We start from the raw sequence: 19714 nt of genomic DNA on the forward strand, positions 1-19714 counted from the left end.
AAACCCATAAACCCTACGTGCAGACAAAAGAAAAGAGCTCAATAACTCTTCCTGAAGGGAGAATTTCTGAAGCTAGGGAAACACTAAGCTTTTGTGAAGGCAATGGGGCATTTCTGATGGTCAAGAGTGATTGCTAGGCATCAATGTGGTGATCTGTTTAAAAGAGGGGAGAGTAAGGATAGAGAGGTGTTAAACTGGGGGCATAGTTAAACAATGAGGGGGGCGCCAAGACATACTGACAGCAAGTAGATGATAGTAAGGTATCATTGATTGGTAGATGGATGTTATTCTATTTGTAGAAAGTCAGAGGGACCATGGGGTCATGTGATAGAAATATCATAGGCGTGAGAGTGCCTGAAAGGATGCAGGAGGAATCATTTGAATTACTTAGATTTCTGAAGTAGCATTGATGAATACTTATTGTCATGTTTTAGGGAGTTTTCGAAGGCTGTGTAGTCATTTCAGTGACTTGATTTCTATGGGAAGGTTGTTCCAAATTTTTCTTCCAGCCTTTTTAGGGACTTGCCTCCAAATCTTGTTAGAGTGATAGTTTGTGCTCAGAAGTGGAACGTAGCAATGTATATGTTCGAGGGAACTTGAGGTAGTCTGAATGGTGTTCTTGGGATTTTGAGTTGATGGTTTTCCACATTATACAGATGACCCTGAGTTGTATTTGTGGTCTGGGATTAACCAAGATAGCCTAAGATGCCTACTGGTTAATGAATGCTCAAAACTAAACTGCGAGGTCTGGTCAAGATTTAGGGGGTTGGTTGCCTCTTATGGCCTTTCTTTAGGGAAGTGGGTTTCACCATAGTTACTGTGCAAGGCCTCTTTAGTATGGGTTCCAATTGGTATTTTCACCTACATGTTTGAATACTTTAAATGTTCTACTTAGGTTTGAGTTCCGCGTGAAATAAAGTACTTTAAAAGTCTGGCTAATGATCTATTGAGTATTATGTGAAAAGGGAGCACTGCTTAATTTGAGCTGGTGGTTTCTGGTGCTCAACACCGGCACTTAATTGTCAACACCGGCACTCATGAAATTGTGCCACAAGGTGGGCCTGTTGTGTAGTACAGAGGCAAGTACTATAACAGTTTATTATTATATATATTTACGTGAAAGATTACTAAGCTCTGCCGCCATAGCCACACTTATAATTTTGGGGGCCTGCAATAGTCTTAATTGTTACTTTTGTAAGAATGTGATGGTTAGTTTGCGGTGTTGGTACCGTCATTGGCCCAGCTGGCATGGACAATGAGTGGTGCGAGCTGTAGTAGCCTCCAGACGAGGTCCCCTTTTTACAAATTAAACAATGAAAGGGAGAAAAAGCTTATGGCGAGGGCTAAAAAATCAGGACATGCTAAATGGAATTTCTCACATTAAGATATCACTGATTTGCATAAATAAAGGGTAGAAAGTTGACTTAAGCTTTCGCTCTACCCCTACTGCCTCCAGAATGTTTGAGAGCCTTTTCTCTACACTGTTTAATTCTTGGCATTCAGTGTAATGGGATCTCTTTTACAGGGGTGCTACTTCTGTGGTAAACAGGATATAATAATATCATCGTTTTTACTGCCCTGGTATTGGAAGTTAGGTCTCGCCTTCATCTGCTGCATACCACAAGGGAAGTGTGTTCAGCAACTACCGCCACTCTGATGATCTGTTTGTGTGTGTTAGTGCTCCAGCAACAGGCAGGAAACCTCCACTCCAATGTAAATATGTCTTTAGACGGTTATGCTGTTCTTTGAGAAGGCGAGTAGGAACTTCCTGGGATGGCAACAGGTATGTGAACAAGACATATAACCTCATCCTGGGTTATGGCTTCATGCGAGTCATTTGCGACTTGTGAATCGTGACCACAAAAGTGGTATTCTCAGTATGTGTATCTCAATACCAACTGGATGTGGATGAGTGAAATAATTCAGCATTTAATGTTAGATTCCTCAATTCAATGGTTAAGATTTGGTTTATTTTTCTTGGTGTGGTGTGCAGTGTAATCAGTGTACTAGCTTTCATCTACTTTGTGGCATTTCTTTGTTGTGATCAACTGACGATCAAGATGATTGCCTGCTGCTTGAGTATGCCATCATTGTAGTAAGGAATGCTTGGGAATGTAATGCTCGAGTACTAAATGGTTATATTCTCCTGCGGAGGAGATGTGGCCTAATGGCAAGAGCAACCGCCTTTGGAACAGGGGCTCAACATCCTGAAATTCTGAGCAAATCACTTGGGGCCTGATTACGAGTTTGGCATCCTACAGCGGATGGTGCAACGCGCCATCCGCTGTAGGACCACCAAACCCGTGGTGCGACCGCCCGCCAGATCAGGAGTTTATTCTTGGTCTGGCGTCGGTCTGACAGCGGCGGTATTGTAGGCTCATAAAAGAACCTACCATGCAGACCGGCGCTATCAGAGCGTCGCCTGCACCTTCCTGCACAGTGTGGCATGCCACACCGAGCAGGAACTGGGGTGCAAATCAAGGGCCCCAATGCATGCACTCCCAGGGCCCTGAGGCGACAGGAGGCCTTGTTTGAGCCTCCTTAGTTGCCTCACCACCACCCTTTTCATGATGGGCTCACCGCCATGAAAAGGGTGGTGGTGAGGCAGCTCTAAATATGCTCAGTGGTGCCGCTGCAGCACCGCCACCGTATTTCTGCCTCTGACCGCTGTGGGAACGCCACAGGATCCTGGATCCCTGGCAGTCACAGCGGTCCTGTGTTGGTCTGGTTGTCGCTGTTGTAATACTGCTGGTGGTCCCACAGTGCAGCGGTGGTCAGACGCCACCACAGGTTTGGCAGCCCTATAGGACAGCCGAACTCGTAATCAGGCCCTTAATCTCCCGATGCCTAGAAAATTACCTTGTGTAACGTAATCTGGTGCTCTTGTAATGGGCTCTAATATGGGAGCGCTATTTAAAACTACAAATAATAATAAAAAAAATTACTCAACTTCTCCCTTCCTCCTCCATTGGTACATAAACCACATATACCCCTACACATTTCCATAAGATATGTTTGACATGTACAAGTATTCTGGTTCAATGGTCCAGCTGTAAATCCTAAAAGTACTTGGGCATGATTTCCAGTCCTCTAGTGTAACCAACCAATGTGAATCGCTAGTCTAAATTAATTGCTTGGTTTTGAGAGTTGTAATACGAAGCACAGGAGTTGAAGAAATAAATGAGGCACAGCCATAAAAGTGTTCAACTTCTCAGATCTTATAAATGTCCCATGTGGTTGTGTAAAATTCAGTGAATAATTTGCAGAATTCCATAAGAGAAGGGATATTAAAAGGAAGATAGTTTGAGTTGGTTGTTAAGTATGCACAGACTTTATTAGCAGCTGAAGCATCTAAGACTTTAGGGAATGAAAGAACCTTTCATGAACTCAAATTAGCTCTCCTGCTCTGGTTTTAGAAAATGCCCCCGGTTCCAATGTACGTACAGCTGAACTCTTTAAATGAACAGGAAACCTACTCTTACAGTCTTGCTTTAACACTTTAAAGCAGTGTATTCTTTTCATTTTCTAAATATTTGCAGTTTGAAGGAGCACAAACCAGACCCAGGAAGGCGCCAGAGCATTGATCGTGCCAGACGGGCAATAGACTTTAGACTTAGTTACTAGAATAGCCATCAGAAGAAAAGATTTGAGAGGTCTGCATAGTCATCACAGGTGTCTTACAGAGAGAATAAGATCACGACACAGATTTTACAGTTGTAATACACATTCATGCTGCCAATATGCAAAGAGCGTGGGATAAGGCATGACCAGACCACCCATACAGTGTCCAGAGATAGGGCTTGTGAAAATGTATTGAGGTTCTAGTGTAGGTATCTGACTAATGTAGATTCATGACGAACGTAGGGGCCCTCCAGGAGATACCTTTCAGTGAAAGGTCTCAACAGGACATTAGTGGAGGAGTAAGGTAATGAGATGAAGTCTTCCATTGTGAACCCATCAGATAGTTGAAAAAGAGGTGGAGCAGTGGGCCATCAGTGCATGGATACCATACCCAATATGTGGAGATTGTTGTTGGGGACTGTAAAATGGGACTGCCCAAAATATGGAGGGGGCAAACAACAGCAACAAAGTCTTCAGTGACTGTACAGTTCAGCCGTGCCAAAATTGTTGTATGCAGGGGGTAAATAGGGGTGCGGGAGAGAGAATTGGTGAATGCCCAGTGGTACTCTGGGAAGAGAAAGAAGATGGTGAGGCCCAGCAGGAGGTCACAACCAGTTAAGGTATCAGCTGACACGAGTATAGGCAGGAAATGCATGCTGGTAAGCTATTTGATATGAGAAAAACAATATGTTTTGAGTACTCTAGCTAGGTGAGGCTGGGCATATTCTAGGAGGAAACACAAAATGGTGTCTGCAGGCAGTTGGCCAGTCATGTAATGAGATGTATGGGGGAGAAACAAGTCATCAAGACATCAATGTAAGAGAGCACAGTATACTGGGGATCGGGCATATGGGTAAAACCGGGACAAAATCGAGCCTGAGCCAAGGAGTATTTTGCTGCTGAGTCTTTAAGACAGAACTTAAATTTAAAGGGTTTGAATAATTTGCTTTTGTGTAATTAGGAGGAATTCCGCAAAAGTTAAAAAAAATTACACAAAACAAAATAGTGCTACATATTAGCATGCAATCCATCCTCCTGTCTATTTTGGCAACAGCGCGCATTTCGTCTTAAACAAATAGGGAAAAGATACAAGTGCCATGTACACCAGCTACTGCTTTCTGGCCATTCGTGTTGTTTGCAAGCTCCTGTGTAAAAATGTTGCTAGGGTGTCACTATGCCACATGGCTTACTTTTGGGAACTAGCATAACAAGTGTAACACAGAATTCACAAAATTGCTTCGGCACATTGGGAATTCGCTCTGGCCTATTTAAAATATGTTTCTAACCATCAAATGCACCATCCCCGGTTGGGGGTAACAGAGCTGGGTGGACACCTGCCGCTACTACATCGGAGGGGGTGGTTCACCCGTGAAACGGCACCAATGTTTTTAGTTAGTTTGGGGTTGGGGGGAGGGGGGTGGTTGTGGGGTAGGGCTATATTGAGTATTGTATTGTTCTGCTCTCTGTAGGTGCAGGACAAACCACTCAGGGTGCAGGCTACTAGTCTCGTTTGCTTACACTAATTGACAATGTTGGAAATGCAGTGGCGCATTGCTGAGGTGGTGGATCTTTGTCACTTGGTTATCAGATTGTGGTTTTTATTTTACCGTAAAATGCACAGATGACACATGGATACCGGATGTAAATGTGATTGCTTTTGTCTGGTGCTCAATAAAGATATTTTCCAAAAAAAAAAAAAACATCAAATGCACCACAAATACACACAATATTTGCCAACATTCTTGTAATGGAGGAGCATCATTTCAGTAATTCATAATTCCAGTGTGCCAGGGCTTAAGGTGCCATGGTGGCAGTTTCACTCCATATATTTAGCTCTGGCTAAATACAGCTTAATTTGTTTGATATACTTGTGTTATCAAGTAAAAAACAAGCATTTGCAATGCAATCGGTCTCGCCTTTGGGACCTTATATGTATTTAGCTATGCAGCACATTAGCCTTGGTGCTGAAACATCTACTGTTCTTTAACATGGAGGCAAAGTAAGCTCCAAACTGGTGACACTCCAGGTATCGGAACACTTGGAAAGAAATATTGCCTTTCAGCGGAAAATGGTATAGTCCAAAGCTCTGTTTTTAATATAAAAGTAGGGCCTTCGGTGGTCATATCACTGAAAATACAAAATTTGAAAAAATATTATTGCCTACGGGTGCTCGTGCAGGACAATGTCTATGGACTGGAATCTAGAGGATGCTAAAGTGATTGTGGTATTGTACTGACCTCTGCTGGTCGTTTTCTATCAAGAAAGTTAAATAGAGGCAATTGCCAGAATTTTTTTTAAAAGAAAGTACCTCAGCAGAAAGTAATTCTGGTATTGTACTGACCTCTGCTGGTCGTTTTCTATCAAGATAGTTAAATAGAGGCAGTTGAAAAGAAAAAAGGTCCCTAAGCGGAAGCAGACAAGTCCTAGGGCTCATCTCCAGACCCCACAAAGTAGATTCACATATATACTAAAGTATATATACTAAAGTATATACAGCGGTCTTGAATGCTCGACCTAAAAATAGGATAAGGAGTATAGAGAGAAAGTGTGTTTTGAGCAGTCCCCTTCAGCCATTAGCTTTCATGTGTTTTGCATGGTTTGTCATTGTTTATATAGGCTATCTATTAAGGCTGTGGCATTTCGAGAATGGTACACCACACCAAAAAGGGAGAGTTACTCTTAGGTGCCAAAAGAGACCAGGATATGCCATCAACAAGAAAAAGTATAGTTCCCTCTTCTGCTCCACGTACCTCCTAAATCGTTCTTTAAAGAATCAAAGAATACCCACTTATTAATCATATTAAACATTTAACATCTGTTATAAATGATATGTCTTGATGAAGGTGGTGTGAACCATTCCTGATTCCACCTAAACGCAGCATCGACAAATTTTTAAGTTAGTTGTTGTGAAAAGGAATTGTTTTAAATATTTGAACACTATAGGAATGTAATAGATGGTTTTATTCGTTGAATGTGTTTTTAGTACATGCAAGTGCTGTGGTTTAAACTGTGAATAATAGATAATATTTCTTTTTTACTATAGTCAGAAAGAGAATGATTTTAAGAATGGTTACATTATCCTATTTCTGTTCCTGTTATGTTGTTGATGGTGTTGTTGTTTAATTGGCGCTCCTGCGAGCCTCTAGCGGGAGACCCATGGACCCAGGTCCAGATATACAAATACTTCTTAAAAAGTCTATGGAAAATGCATAGGGATTTTGCTGTTTTGGGGTCCCCCGTTTTTTCTCGGCCCCCGTTTGATGGTTCATACTAACTTTCCATGCACAAACTAGGCAAACAAGACCAATTTTTTGGAATGTTTCGTGGACGTTCGTCAAACAGTGCCAAAGTTATTAGCAACACAAAAAAACTAATTTCTTGTGAAAACGCTGACTTAACTATGAGAGAGAGAGCGAGAGAGAGGGCGAGAGAGAGAGAGAGAGAGCGAGAGTGTGTGTGTGCGTGCGTGTGTGTGTGTGTGTTTTTTCTCATAAAACCATAGCTTACAGGGTAGTTATTTTTACCCTTGGAAATTCAGCAGTTCTAGTTATACTTATGTTAAGAAACTATGACTCGTTGCCTTAAGTTACTTAGTGCCACCAGCTATAGTTTCTTCCGATCTGGGCCCCCGCTTGACGAACTGCGCCTGAAGTACCGGGGAAATTTGTTTGTAAAATTTCATGAAGATTCCTCAACCGGTGCCAAAGATGTAGGCAACTATATATGTATATTTTAATTATTACTATTTTTTATTCCCAAAAGGTCTTGGCTACCGTGAGACCTAATACAATTGAAAACTGTATTGGTTGGACATTTGTATTTTTCTTTGAAAAAAATGTGCCTTCATGCTCAGGCTACTTTTAAAGTGCAGCTGTTGCCTATCGCATTCACCATGCTAATTGGTCGGTCCTGCAGGCGCCAGATAATCCCTCAAACTAATATCTGTACATGGACTGAGGCACTTTTCGCATGGAGGCAAATTGAGTCTTTAAAGAATGAAGTGTGTGAAACTCCATTTTCTTCACTTGATGTGCTTGCATTATTCATCTGGGATGTGAAACTTTAATGAATCTGCATGCACACATATGTACGCCTTGAATATTTCTCTTCATAATGCGATGTTACTAATAATGCATGCGCTCTGGACGATATAATAAAAGTTAAATCCATCTTGTTAATGAAGCGAGCAAGATTTAAAAGTGCATTTCCTATGTTTTAGGCCCTGAAGGAAAGCTTTATTAAAGCCATTGGGATGGGAGTAGGTTTTAATCTACAAAGGATTGAGTTTCATCCTTCGCCGCTGCAGATGGAAATAGGAAAAGTGTACAAGGAGACTAAGATGCTTCTGGATGGAGAGGAGGAAGAGGGCTGGCTCTTTGAGGTATGATTGGTTTATAAAGACATCACAAGTGTCTTTGCTTTTTTAAATCAAATAATGGCTTATTGATCGTCATTCCAGTCACCCCACAAGTATCCGTCTCCATTGCTTCAAGTAAATATATCCTGCACATGCAAATATTTGAACACCTGCATAATGTGCCTGATTTGTGGCTAGTGGGTTGGAGCTGTAAGTCTCCACATCTTCACACACATACATACACAAACGCTTTTGACGAGGGTTATTCATTTTTTTTAATAATCTCTTTTAAAGTTTAATTATATTAGAAGTATGAAGGTATACGTGTAGATTGTTGCATGCTATCTGTTTAAAAGCTTGACACAACCTTTCTCTTATCCTTCCAATATTATTTTCTTAGAAATTACCGAACCTGTTCTGTAGACCAAAAAGTATGAATGATTTTCTGTATGAACCAATTAAAGTCATCAGAACATTTAATTACTATTGTTCTTAGGAAATCTACATAACATATGATGGTAGACTTGAAAAGTCCTTCTTGCTTTCAAAGCAATGCCAAACAAAAGGCATTACATCCTTCCTGCTCGAGGCCACCCACGAAGTTGCAAAGGGTGTGGGTAGATGAACAATTTGGGATTAGATAATAATTGATTGATTTTATACTATTTTATGTAGCAGTTTCTGGCCATCTCGAAGTACCAAAGGTGTCACTATTACACAATAGAAGGGTACTCCGTTACAGACCTTGGAAACATGCGTTGGACTTTGTTGGAATCTGAACTCTTTGCCTACATTTCACAGCAGAGATCAGCGATGAACGTTTTAGCTCACTTCAGCCATCTGTCCAGCTGTATTGGGCGCTGAAAAGTCCTCTCTTGTGGCACTGGTTCTTCCTTGTGGGGCTGATGTGGTGGGCATTTAAAGGCAGAGTGGGATGCACTTCACATGCCCCCATCTTCTTGCTGTCATGCCAAACGAAGATGCATGCAAATGATGGCCCCTCATGGCATCTGTCAACTGCTACCAGGGAGTGGCCAGGGTCCACCTCCTTTTAGCACTCTTTATACTGACTGCGAACCTCTTAAAAGACCTTTCATTTTGATAGTTTTGCTCTCATGTCTAGACCTAGTCGACACTATTCAGATCTGTGCACTGCATACAGAAGGGCTTCTGGGTTCTTAAGATAGGGGCTGCTCTCGGTTCAAACTGGACTCGTCTACCTCTGCTGTTCATTTCTGTAGCCAAGGACATTGAATTTTTAATTGTTATACCTCGCGCCATGAGCTACCTCTCTTTTGGCAGGTTTTGTTTTGAGACTCTGTGGTCTGAATAAAGCAGTTAACTTCACTTACCCTCACTATACAGTGCATGTTCTTAAACAGATCTTGTAAACTAAAAGGATTAGATTTGAAATGTGGAATGATGCGGTGCACACATAAATACATTTTAGAGAGGCGTAGCAAGAAGTGAAGTAACAGAAGCCAAAGACCATGTCAAAGAGAGAATTCAATTTGCAATATGTTTTAAAATGTAAGAAGTCACTGAAGGGATTTGTTATGCAGTTTGTTTATTGCTTTGCCTCATAGATACGTTCTGGGGCCTGGGTTGGCTGTAAAAGCATGGGATAGCTACTTGATCCTCCTTTTGAATGGCATGAAGTTTGCTTTCTAATCACAGAAGAACCAGCCAGATTTACTAAACTTCTGGTTACAAATTGCACACTGACTTTCGCAACCAGACTTTCATTTTTAGATCCATCCTATGTACTACTAGGTCACATCACAAGATCTCTAGTTGCAGGGAGTAGCACAAGATCTGCCTAATGAATAATAACTAGGCACTTAGCTGTTTGTGAAGCCCTGTGATTATCTACAAATAGAAGCATGGTGGCCTGCAAGGACCAGCAGACCATGATCCCATTGCTTGCATTCACAAACCGCAAACGTTATTGTAATAAAGGATCCCATGTTTCTTAAAGGATGCGGTGCTGCTAATTAAAAAAAAAAAAGGTTTCCATTTGGAAAAACATCAGGGGGAGCAATATCACTACTTATGTCCCCGAAGCTGCCAACACTATTCACAAAGGACAAGGTGTGCCTCAAGGAGGCATCTTGCTCTTTGCAAATCGGTTGCTACCTTCTTTGAGATCTTGGCAACCGATCAGTGGGTTACAGCCACAGTTATGGTCACAAACCATTGACATATACCATCCCAAATCACAATTAGGAAGATGGGGTAATAAGTAATTGCAATAATAATTGCAGTTGGGTGTGGGTTGGTAAATCTATTTTTCAAGATGGAAATTCGTGTCTGACTCACAAAATGAATGAAGGAATGAGATATTTGTAGATCGCACAGCTACCTCGAACCGAAGTGTCCCGGCACTTCCAGGGGAAAAAGTGAACCAGAGACCAGTCCTGATAAAGGAAGAGGATGGAAGTTAAACTACTACAATAAGCAGATTTTGTTTGTAAGGTTCCTGAATTTCATTACATTGGATTTGGCTCGTATGGAAAAAGGTAGAGTGTTCCAACTCTGGAGATAGCGGTAGATAAGGAAAGACCTCCAAACTTGGCTTTTCTGAATTTGGGAGTGGTTAACAGATGTTTTGATGCCAGTCGCAGTGAGCTGGATGAAAGATACCACAAGGACATCAAACACATGTAAGTCTTATGAGTCAAGGGATAAATGCCTTTATGGGATAGACATAGAGCCTTAGATATACATCTATTTTTCGATAGGCAGCTAGTGAAGATTGGGCAGGTATACTGTGAAGGAAGGAGTACTGAAGCCTAAAATGATCCATGCTGCTGCATATTTTACTACCTGCAATATGTGAATTAAGTATTTGGGTAGCTTTGCGAGGAGAGTTGCAGTAGTCGAGTCCGGATAGTAGTAGTGCCTGAATTTGTGTGTTCCCTGATGACAAAGTAAAGAGAGGAAAAATCTTTCTACTGATACTCAGAAGATGTAAACAGGTTGCTGAAAAGGTCTTTACATGGTACCTATTCAGAGGATACGGGAGGGCTGCCCAAGAGTTCAAGCTACCCGTTGTCAGTCCATAGTTTAGAGTTGCCAAAAACCATTACCTCTGTTTTACTACCATTAAGGGTCTAAGAGGTTTGATCCATCCACAGAGATAGGTAGGTCTGCGGGATGGGGCAAGAACCAAAGAGTAGTGTCCAATGCATTCATGTCATGTCTCAGAATAGGATGCGTATTGTCTACATATCAAAAAGTCGTTTAGTGATCACAATCCTGCGATTTTGCGATTTTCATGGTTTGCAACCACAAAATTGCATTGTACTTCTGGCCCTTAATTCCAGCGGAGAGGGGGATGAGTGCTGCATTATTTTAGATGCACCCTTTCCTTAGACACTATAAAGATTGTCACCATCCCTGTAATATACGGAGGGTGAAGTGGAAAGGATATAAGGAAGGCGAGGGGTGTCCTTCCAGCCCTGGCACAGAGGTACCAGAATTATTTTTATATCCCAGTGTCCAGAAGTGACTAGGGTTGAAGTGTGAGCACTACATAAATAACCAAAATGTGTAAAATTTGAATAAAAGATATCCTCAGCATGTCTTTGAAAGTGGCTTCTACAGTAGCCACATGTTAAGAATTTTTCAGGTTCAGGACAAAGAGAACCTTTAGACCCTGATTCACCTATTGGAGTCCTTAAGACCTAATAAGTGGTACTGCATACAATTGGCATGCCATTTTCCCATGCGGATTGAAAGTAGGAAGATGGTTTTACCCTTTTTCCGCAGTCACTTTTTAAAACACCATTGATATATGTAATGATGTTTGTGATATTAACCTTTTAGGTCTGGATGAGGTGTGGCAATGGGTGGAAAGCCCTGCCAAAAAAGAACATAAAACAGGCAGTGGAGAGGTCCAGGAGTATAAGAACAGAATGTGATGTGCAGTGGTATTAATGTTAGCTATATGTGAAAGCTGTTTCTATGGAACCAGGTTGGAGGAGTTTCAGCAAGTTGTTAGGGCAGAGGTAGTGTGTGAGGCGGTTGAAGACAACTTCTATTATCCATGGAAAAAGGGATTTGATATATAAAGCAATTGTTAAGAGGGAGAAGAGGGATCAGAAGTGGAGTTCTTTAGGAGAGATAGCACCGCTGCAGATTTGAAGCACATAGGATAGGTCCTTGTGCTAAGGGTGTGGTTAAAGAGTGAGGTCACGTAGAGTAGGGCACTGGATGTGAATACTAGGTTTGATAGTCTTTTGTAGAAGGGATTAGATGTGTGCATGACTGAGGCAGAGGTGTAACAGAATCCCCTGCGGTGCATCAGGACCACCCCCCATAAGCAGGCCCCAGTTCAGCCTAAGGCCTGTGGATTTCTGCAAGATATGGGAGCCGTAGGGCCCCTCACCAAATTCCCATCATTTTGTGTTATGCCGCTAGTTTGCTGGTTTGATTAATAAGAAGGTCAGGAGGAGACGTGATCTCAACGTGTGTTAAACCGCTGTGTGGTGGGCTTGTAGGAGGGAGGGGATGCAGCAGTGAGTTGTGCTGTCCCTGATGGTGATTTTAGAAGAGAAACATGTAGTGAAGTCATTAGCTGAAAATAATGGGAAATTTGTCGGAGTTGGAGGAGGAGAGAAGAGGGTGTTAATAGTGCAGTCAAGGTGTTGAAGGTGGGGATGGAAAGCTGTGGTGAGTGTTTGAAGGTATGAGAACTTAGCTTTTTCGAGAGCAGTAACGTATTCAGAGTTTGAATATCTTTATGTTTGGTATGGTATTGTTATTGAACCATTTATGTAATAGAACCCTTGTTAGAAATGGGTTTTCTGGTTGGCTAGGGTATGCACCTAAGTCAGGCAGAACCCATCACTCTAGTCAGGGTAAGGAAGTTACACATCCAAGATAACCCCTGCTCACCCCTTTGGCAGCTTGGCTGAGCAGTCAGGCTTATCCCAAAGGCAATGTGTAAAGCATTTGCGCAACACACACACACAGACCAGTGACACACTAGGCACACCACAAAAAGAGACTCCACACAAGGTTATTGTCACAGGATTTAAAGGAAGGGACCACCCCTGGAATGAGTAAAAAAGAAGCAGTGTTTTCTTTACTCTTTTCGTTAGTTTTATTGTTACATAGACTTGAACATCAGTCCTTCTTGATGTCCTTTCAGGGGCTAACAGGTCGTGGTTTAGGAAGTGTCTCTTCCTGTCTTCACTGGGGACTGCTAGCGCATTCGTCCTGGACTGTAGCTGTCCCTCAGTTTAAACATACATAATAGAAAAAAACTCTGGTCACTAATCTGGACAGGGATATCAGGACAGAGGGTAGGGGTCCATGCTGGAGGTAACACCACACTCTACTAAAGACCATCACCGAGTGCCATCCAGTTTAGGAAACCCAGAAAGAAAAGTGTGTCCTCCCTCTATTTGGTTCCCTTCCCCACCCAGTGCCCCGTAAAGCCCCGTAGGCGAAACCGTACCCTGTCCAGCCACGCTCCTCCAGGAGAGTGGCGGGGCGAAGCGTGGGGTTGTTGGCCTCCTGGCGTCTCCTCATCCTCTTGGACGTCTTCTTCGGATTCTATCGCTGAGGGGGGTCCTGGTGTTCGTCTGCACGGTCTGGTCCTGCTTGCTTCTCTTGCGTCCTCCGACGTTCGTGTTCTCTTCCTGGTTTCAGATGGCTTCCTCCTCCTCATTCCTCATGATGCCCTCTTTTGATTGGTCCGGGGTGGGAGACATCATCCAGCTCTCCTTACGGTGCTCCTCCTCGATGAGAAAACTCGGCGAGTTAAAGGGACATCCTGAGGACGAAGCCTGTACATGGAGGAATGGTATAGATGGACTAGTATGGGTCAACCCATTATTTTGTAATGTACACGGAGTAATAGCACTTCACTCTCCTGAGATATCGGAGAGTAAGGTATTGTCTCCCTCAATCCATCCTTGGCCCCGCGACACACCCCTCCCCTAGGATTTTCCCGATCGGGGGAAATCGGGAAGCGCGAGACATAATCTGCGTTGCCCTGGTCTTTACCCTTCCGATGGAGGACCTCGAATTGGAAGGGCTGTAGGGCTAGGATCCATCTGAGGACTCTGTCGTTATTCCCCGTGTTTCTCTGGAGCAGGGTAAGAGGAGCATGATCCGTATACAGAAAGAAAACCCTACCTTCCAGGTAATATCGTAGTTTCTCAATGCTGCATTTCAGGGCCAGACGTTCTTTCTTGATTGTGGGATAAACACATTCCCTTGGGAATAGCTTTATACTGATATAGAGGATTGGCCTTTCCTGTCCTTAAGGGTCCAACTGGGAAAGGACGACTTCGATCCTACCCCTGAAGCTTCAGTCTGAAGAAATAAAGGCTTTTGAAAATCTGGGAACATTAACACCTGGGAGGGGGTCAGAGCGGACTTCAAGGTCTGAGGATGGTGAACGGAAGTAGTTATGTGTTTGATGTCCAGCTGTTTGCAGACCTGTTTCATGATATAGAGATGAATGGGGTCCCTTAATTGGTGAGGATTTCTCAGGGAAACCCCATTCTGGAAAAACCTCAATTAAATGTTGAGCGATGATGGAGGTAGTCTCAGCTCTCAAAGGGAGGGCTTTGGGGTAGCATAGTCCACGATAACAAGAACGCCTGGTAACCCTTTGAGTACTTGGGCAGAGGACCTATGTGGTCCATACCTAACCGGTCAAAAGGTTTCCCTATAACCGGTAAGGGTTGTAGAGGTACCTTGAGCGGTATGTATGGATTTTTCTTTTGACATATAGCACATTCTTGACAATATTTCTTGATCTGTGCATAAATACCATGGCAAAATAAACTTTTTAGTATGGACTGGCTGTTTATTTCCACCCCACAATGACCTGCCAGGAGATGGGAATGAATAAAGAAGAGGATCTGTTCCCTGAAGTCAACAGGAACCAGCATTTGGGGTTCTTCTCCTTCTTTGGCAACTCTGTAAAGTAGCCCATTCTGTTCTGTGAAACACGGATAGGTCTTTCTGGAACTATTATGTGAATCCTGGCGCTCTGCCAGGCATTACTGAGGGAGCCATCATTTAATTGGGCTACCCTGAAATGATTATTCATTGCCCATGGCTCTGAGGTGAAAAGGGTATTATTTTTTTTGTTCTTCTGCGTATTGGCTTTAAGGTTCCTACCTAAGAGATCGTAGAAGCGGGGATTATCTATACCTAAAATGAGTTGTTCTGGAATGGAAGGTAGGACCCCTACATCAACTACAGTTTGCTGGCCTGTTTTACTGTGAAGCCTTAACCGGGCCACGAGATAGTCCCTTGTATTGCCATGTACACAGCGTATCCTCACTCTCCTCTTGGGTAGGATCTGGGATGAGGACACTAACTCCCCTCTAACCACTGACTGTCTACACCCCGACTCTAGAAGGGCAGTCACGAGTTGGTTGTTTATTCTCACATTTACATAATACACCGGACCCATTTCTTGGGCGTAAAGAATAGACCGGGGTAGATAGCTGACATCCATTGGCTCTTTTTCCTGGTTTTCCTTCCTTTTTCAGCAGAACTTGATGATGTGGCCCCACTTCCCACACTCGAAACATTGGGGCCCTGAGGCAGGGTTAGTGTCTGGCCTTCCTGACCTGGCGCGGAAAGGCTCAAAAGATTGTTTGTTTGGTTTCTTTTCTGGTCTCAAAGGGTGAAGGACTTTCTGGTGTTTTTCTGGTTCATTTGAAAACCTACGGTTCTGGGCACGAGAGTAAGTGGTAGCCATCTCCACAGCATGTTCGAAGGTTAACCCTGCGTGCTGTCGAAGCCACTTCTGAGTCCCATAAGGCAGTGCTTCCAGGAACTGCTCGAGATAGATTTTATCCATGATTTCCTCTCTGGTAGGCTCTAATGGTTTAAGCCAGCGGTCTGCTGCATCCTTTAAATTGTACAAAAGGGTCTTTGGGGTGGCTCCAGGGACACCCCTTTCTTTTCTGAATTTTAGTCGGTGTGTTGAGTCATCTACTCCCAGGCGGTCCTTGACATATTGCTTCACATGCGTATAGGCAGCAGTGCCACCCCTACTGGCGATCTGGTAGGCTGCCTGGGCCTTTCCTGTCAACAGGGGGGACCAGATAGAAAGGCCAACATTCGGCTGGCCTAGCACTGGCCCTAGCAGCCCTCTCAAAGTTGAGGTAGAAGGATACAGGGTCCTCGCCTGGCACATATTTTTGCAGGGGGACCACCGCCCCAGGGACTGCAGGCCCCCGGCCTTGACCTAAGCCTAGGTGTAAATGCGACTGTCCCTCTGCCAGTCTGGTCATGTTTTTGCCTTGTGATTGAATGGCAGGGGAAAACACTGCACAGTCCATCTCCGCCTGATTCACATGTTTCTCCAGGGCCCATTCCAACTTGTTCTGTCCCTCCTTTAGTTGGTGTACCAGATGCTCCATCCTATATCAGATAGGGTTATGCCCGCATTCTCCACCACTTTCACAGGATTTAAAGGAAGGGACAACCCCCGGAATGAGTCAAAAAGAAGCCGTGATTTCTGTACTCTTTTCCTTAGTTTTATTGTTACATAGACTTGAACATCAGTCATTCTTGATATCCTTTCAGGGGACGGCAGGTCGATGTTTAGGAAGTGTCTCTTTTTGTCCTTGTCTTTTCACCTGGGACTGCTAACGCGTTGATCCTGACTGTAGTTGCCCCTCGGTTTAAACATACATAAAAGAAATAAAACTCTGGTCACTAACCTGGACAGGGATATCAGGACAGAGGGTAGGGGTCCGTGCTGGAGGTAACAACAGACTCTACTAAAGGCCATCACTGAGTGCCATCTGGTTTGGGAAACCTGGATAGAAAAGTGTGTCCTCCCTGTATTTGGTTCCCTTCCCTGCCCATTGCCCCGTAAAGTCCCACAGGCGAAACCATACCCTGTCCAGCCACGCTCCTCCAGAAGAGTGGCAGGGCGAAGTGTGGGATCGTTGGCCTCGTGGCGTCTCCTTGTCCTCCTGGACGTCTTCTTCGGATACTGTCGCCGAGGGGGTCCTGGCGTTAGTCTGCACGGACTGGTCCCGCTTGCTTCTCTCGCGTCCTCCGACATTCGCGTTCTCTTCCTGGTTTCCGATGGCTTCCTCCTCCTCCTTCCTCGTGATGCCCTCTTTTGATTGGTCCGGGTGGAAGATGTCATCCAGCTCTCCTTGCGTTGCTCCTCCTCGATGGGAAACACCGGCAAGTTAAAGGGACATCCTGAAGACGAAGCCTGTACACGGAGGAATAGCACTTCAGTCTCCTGAGATATCAGGGAGTAAGGTATCGTCTCCCCCAATCCATCCTTGGCTTCACGACAGTTATATAAAAATATCCTTTGTATTACAAATAAAACACTTTAGACCCCAATCACATAAATCACTTCGCCAACCAGGCAATTTTAATGACATCACATAGATCATAAATCACTTTGCCAACCAGGCAACTGTCAGAACATCACAGTTAGTGCATAAAGTAAATACTTAAAGGTTGCATGTGTTATAAATGCACCATCACTGTACATATAAGGTGAATCCTGAAGTAATGCCTGTTATATTGACAAATGCAAGGCTTTCATTACATCATTCTTAACATAAGGGTATGAAAATGCAGCAGTAAGGAAGGAAACACACACAATTCACCTGATTACCATAAAACAGTTATCACATAGAATCTAGCGCACCTGCACTTCCATTACAAGTTCTATGGTAATGTTGATTCCCCCACGTGGATACAGACATACTTGCCCTCCGACTCCTGGGAACGCGTTAATTTTTGGGAGCAACCACTACTCTGGTACAGCAGCTCCGGTGCTCTCTTTACCTATTATAAGGTAATTGGTCAGGTTCCTGCATGGGGCCGATTCCTAATGGCCACCGGGGCCTCCGTCGAGGTTTCACCCAGTATGCCACTCAAGCAAATGCAGGTGGGTATGTACCCAGGCAGCTGTCCGTGACCGTGCAGAGCAGCTGCTGAAACAGGTGTTTTTTAAAAAATAACCCTCGGGGACCAGTGTCTCTCTACCAATGCAGGGGGGCCTCTGGGGCTTTGCAGGCCACTGACCAACCCACAGACAAGGCGCGCAGTAAAATACTTAGGAAAGCCCGGGTCCATCATCTTCAAAGAGCCAGTGCACTCCTTTTAGGAGCTTAGTGGTAATTACGGGGATTGCTGTCTCACCACAACAATCTCCGTCAAGATCAACTCCCGGAGAACTGCAGAGTTGCCGGCATCCTCCTGCTCCGCTCTCAGAAAGAAGGGGTGGGGGAGACATACTAGCCGGATGCCAACCAAATGGCTCCACAAGACCTACGTGAGCAGGCAGCTACCTGCGCAGAGCAAAGCCAGCTGCTGACGCCTGCAACACGGGTCTGGCGCCCTACTTTGCCCGATCCTGGTGACCACCGCTGGGGGTCTGAGCCACGGCGTCGACTCTGCCCAGCACGAGTTGTTGCAGCATGGGCCTCCCTGCTGGATAGAACTCCCGGTAGTCTGGTTCACCCCAGGAAAACCAGAGGCAGCGGTTTCTTTGGTGCTGTGGCATTTTGCGCTCGATGAGAAAGGTGCGGGGTGCAACCAATGCACCGCGCTCCCCACCGAGATCTCCTCACTACCGGTCCGTTCCAGCGCCTGACACGCTCTGGTCACTGGGAGGAAAACACACACTGCTTATCCTGTTAGAGCCATCACCACGTGCTTCTCCTTTAGGCCAAAAGCCAATCCCCAGTGAAGCTCTCTCCACGCTCCTCTCCTTCTGGAAGTAGACTGAATAGATAAAACAGTGGGGGGGACACCACCCAGTCCCTGGAGAACACTCAGGCATAGAACAAGGCACAGGCAGGCCAGCATACAGGGTCACTTGGCAGAGTGACAGTCCCTTCAGCCACGAAGCAGGCAGCAGGGCCGTACCACATAAAGTAGTCCAAAATGGCGGTTCCTCCTGGGGCATAGCAGTTCTCTGGTGTAGAACGCAGCGTCTGGTTACAAGTCCTACGCAGTGTCTAAAATCATGGGGTCACAGCCCCTGTACTTATACTCACAAAGTCTTTGTTCTGGAGGCACTTCAAACAACTTTTAGAAGTGCACATCACCCCCATTCAATCCCCAGCCCTGGCTCCAGACACACTACAGGGGGGCGGAGACAGCACTGTGAAAGGCAGGCACAGCCCTATTCAGGTGCTAGCAAAAATCCTCCCACCACTCTAAATGCATACCAGGCCTATTCTGACCAACTATGAGCCAACCAGGAAAGGCAGGACACACCTCAACCCCCCTTGTGACTGTCTACAGTGAATGCACATCCCCAGCACCTGTCACTCCAAAACCAGACAGTGATTACACAACCAGGCAGGGCACAGGACTCATAAGCACACAGAAATGCCCATTCTAAAAGTGGCATTTTTAATATAGTAATAACAAATCTGCCTTAACCAATAAGCAGGATTGATCTCTACTATTCCAAACATACCAAACGTGGCCACGCTGCCCCTTTCATTTCAGAAATTACCACTGAAACACATATCAGGGAATTCCCAATGCAAACCTATGAGTGGCGCAGCTTCACAGGAGTGAGAAACCAAATAGGCTAATTGTCACTACCAGGACATGCCACACAACAAAGTCCTACTTTTTACCTACACAGCACCCTGCCCTTAGGGCTACCTAGGGCCTACCTTAGTGGTGACCTAAATGTAGAAAACAGGGAGTTTCACACTTGTCAAACACTTTGAATGCCACTTCACTGTGGCAGTAAACTGC

At 44.4% G+C, this 19714-nt stretch overlaps 1 protein-coding gene across 8 annotated transcripts in view; it reads left to right on the forward strand.

Annotated features, from left to right (window-relative positions):
• Window positions 1–19714, forward strand: part of AASDHPPT (aminoadipate-semialdehyde dehydrogenase-phosphopantetheinyl transferase) — a 301142-nt gene that overhangs the window by 108173 nt on the left and 173255 nt on the right. For all 8 annotated transcript variants that reach the window (XR_014967670.1, XR_014967671.1, XR_014967669.1 and 5 more), the window contains exon 4: window positions 7841–8002. Coding sequence is in view for 5 of the 8 variants with exons in the window: in XM_085621482.1 (XP_085477608.1) it covers window positions 7841–8002 (162 nt within the window). In the remaining 3 variants the exon portion in view is untranslated. The remainder of the gene's footprint in view (window positions 1–7840; window positions 8003–19714) is intronic.

This window comes from Triturus cristatus, chromosome 8, assembly GCF_964204655.1.
Source record: "Triturus cristatus chromosome 8, aTriCri1.1, whole genome shotgun sequence".
Lineage (NCBI taxonomy): Eukaryota > Metazoa > Chordata > Amphibia > Caudata > Salamandridae > Triturus > Triturus cristatus.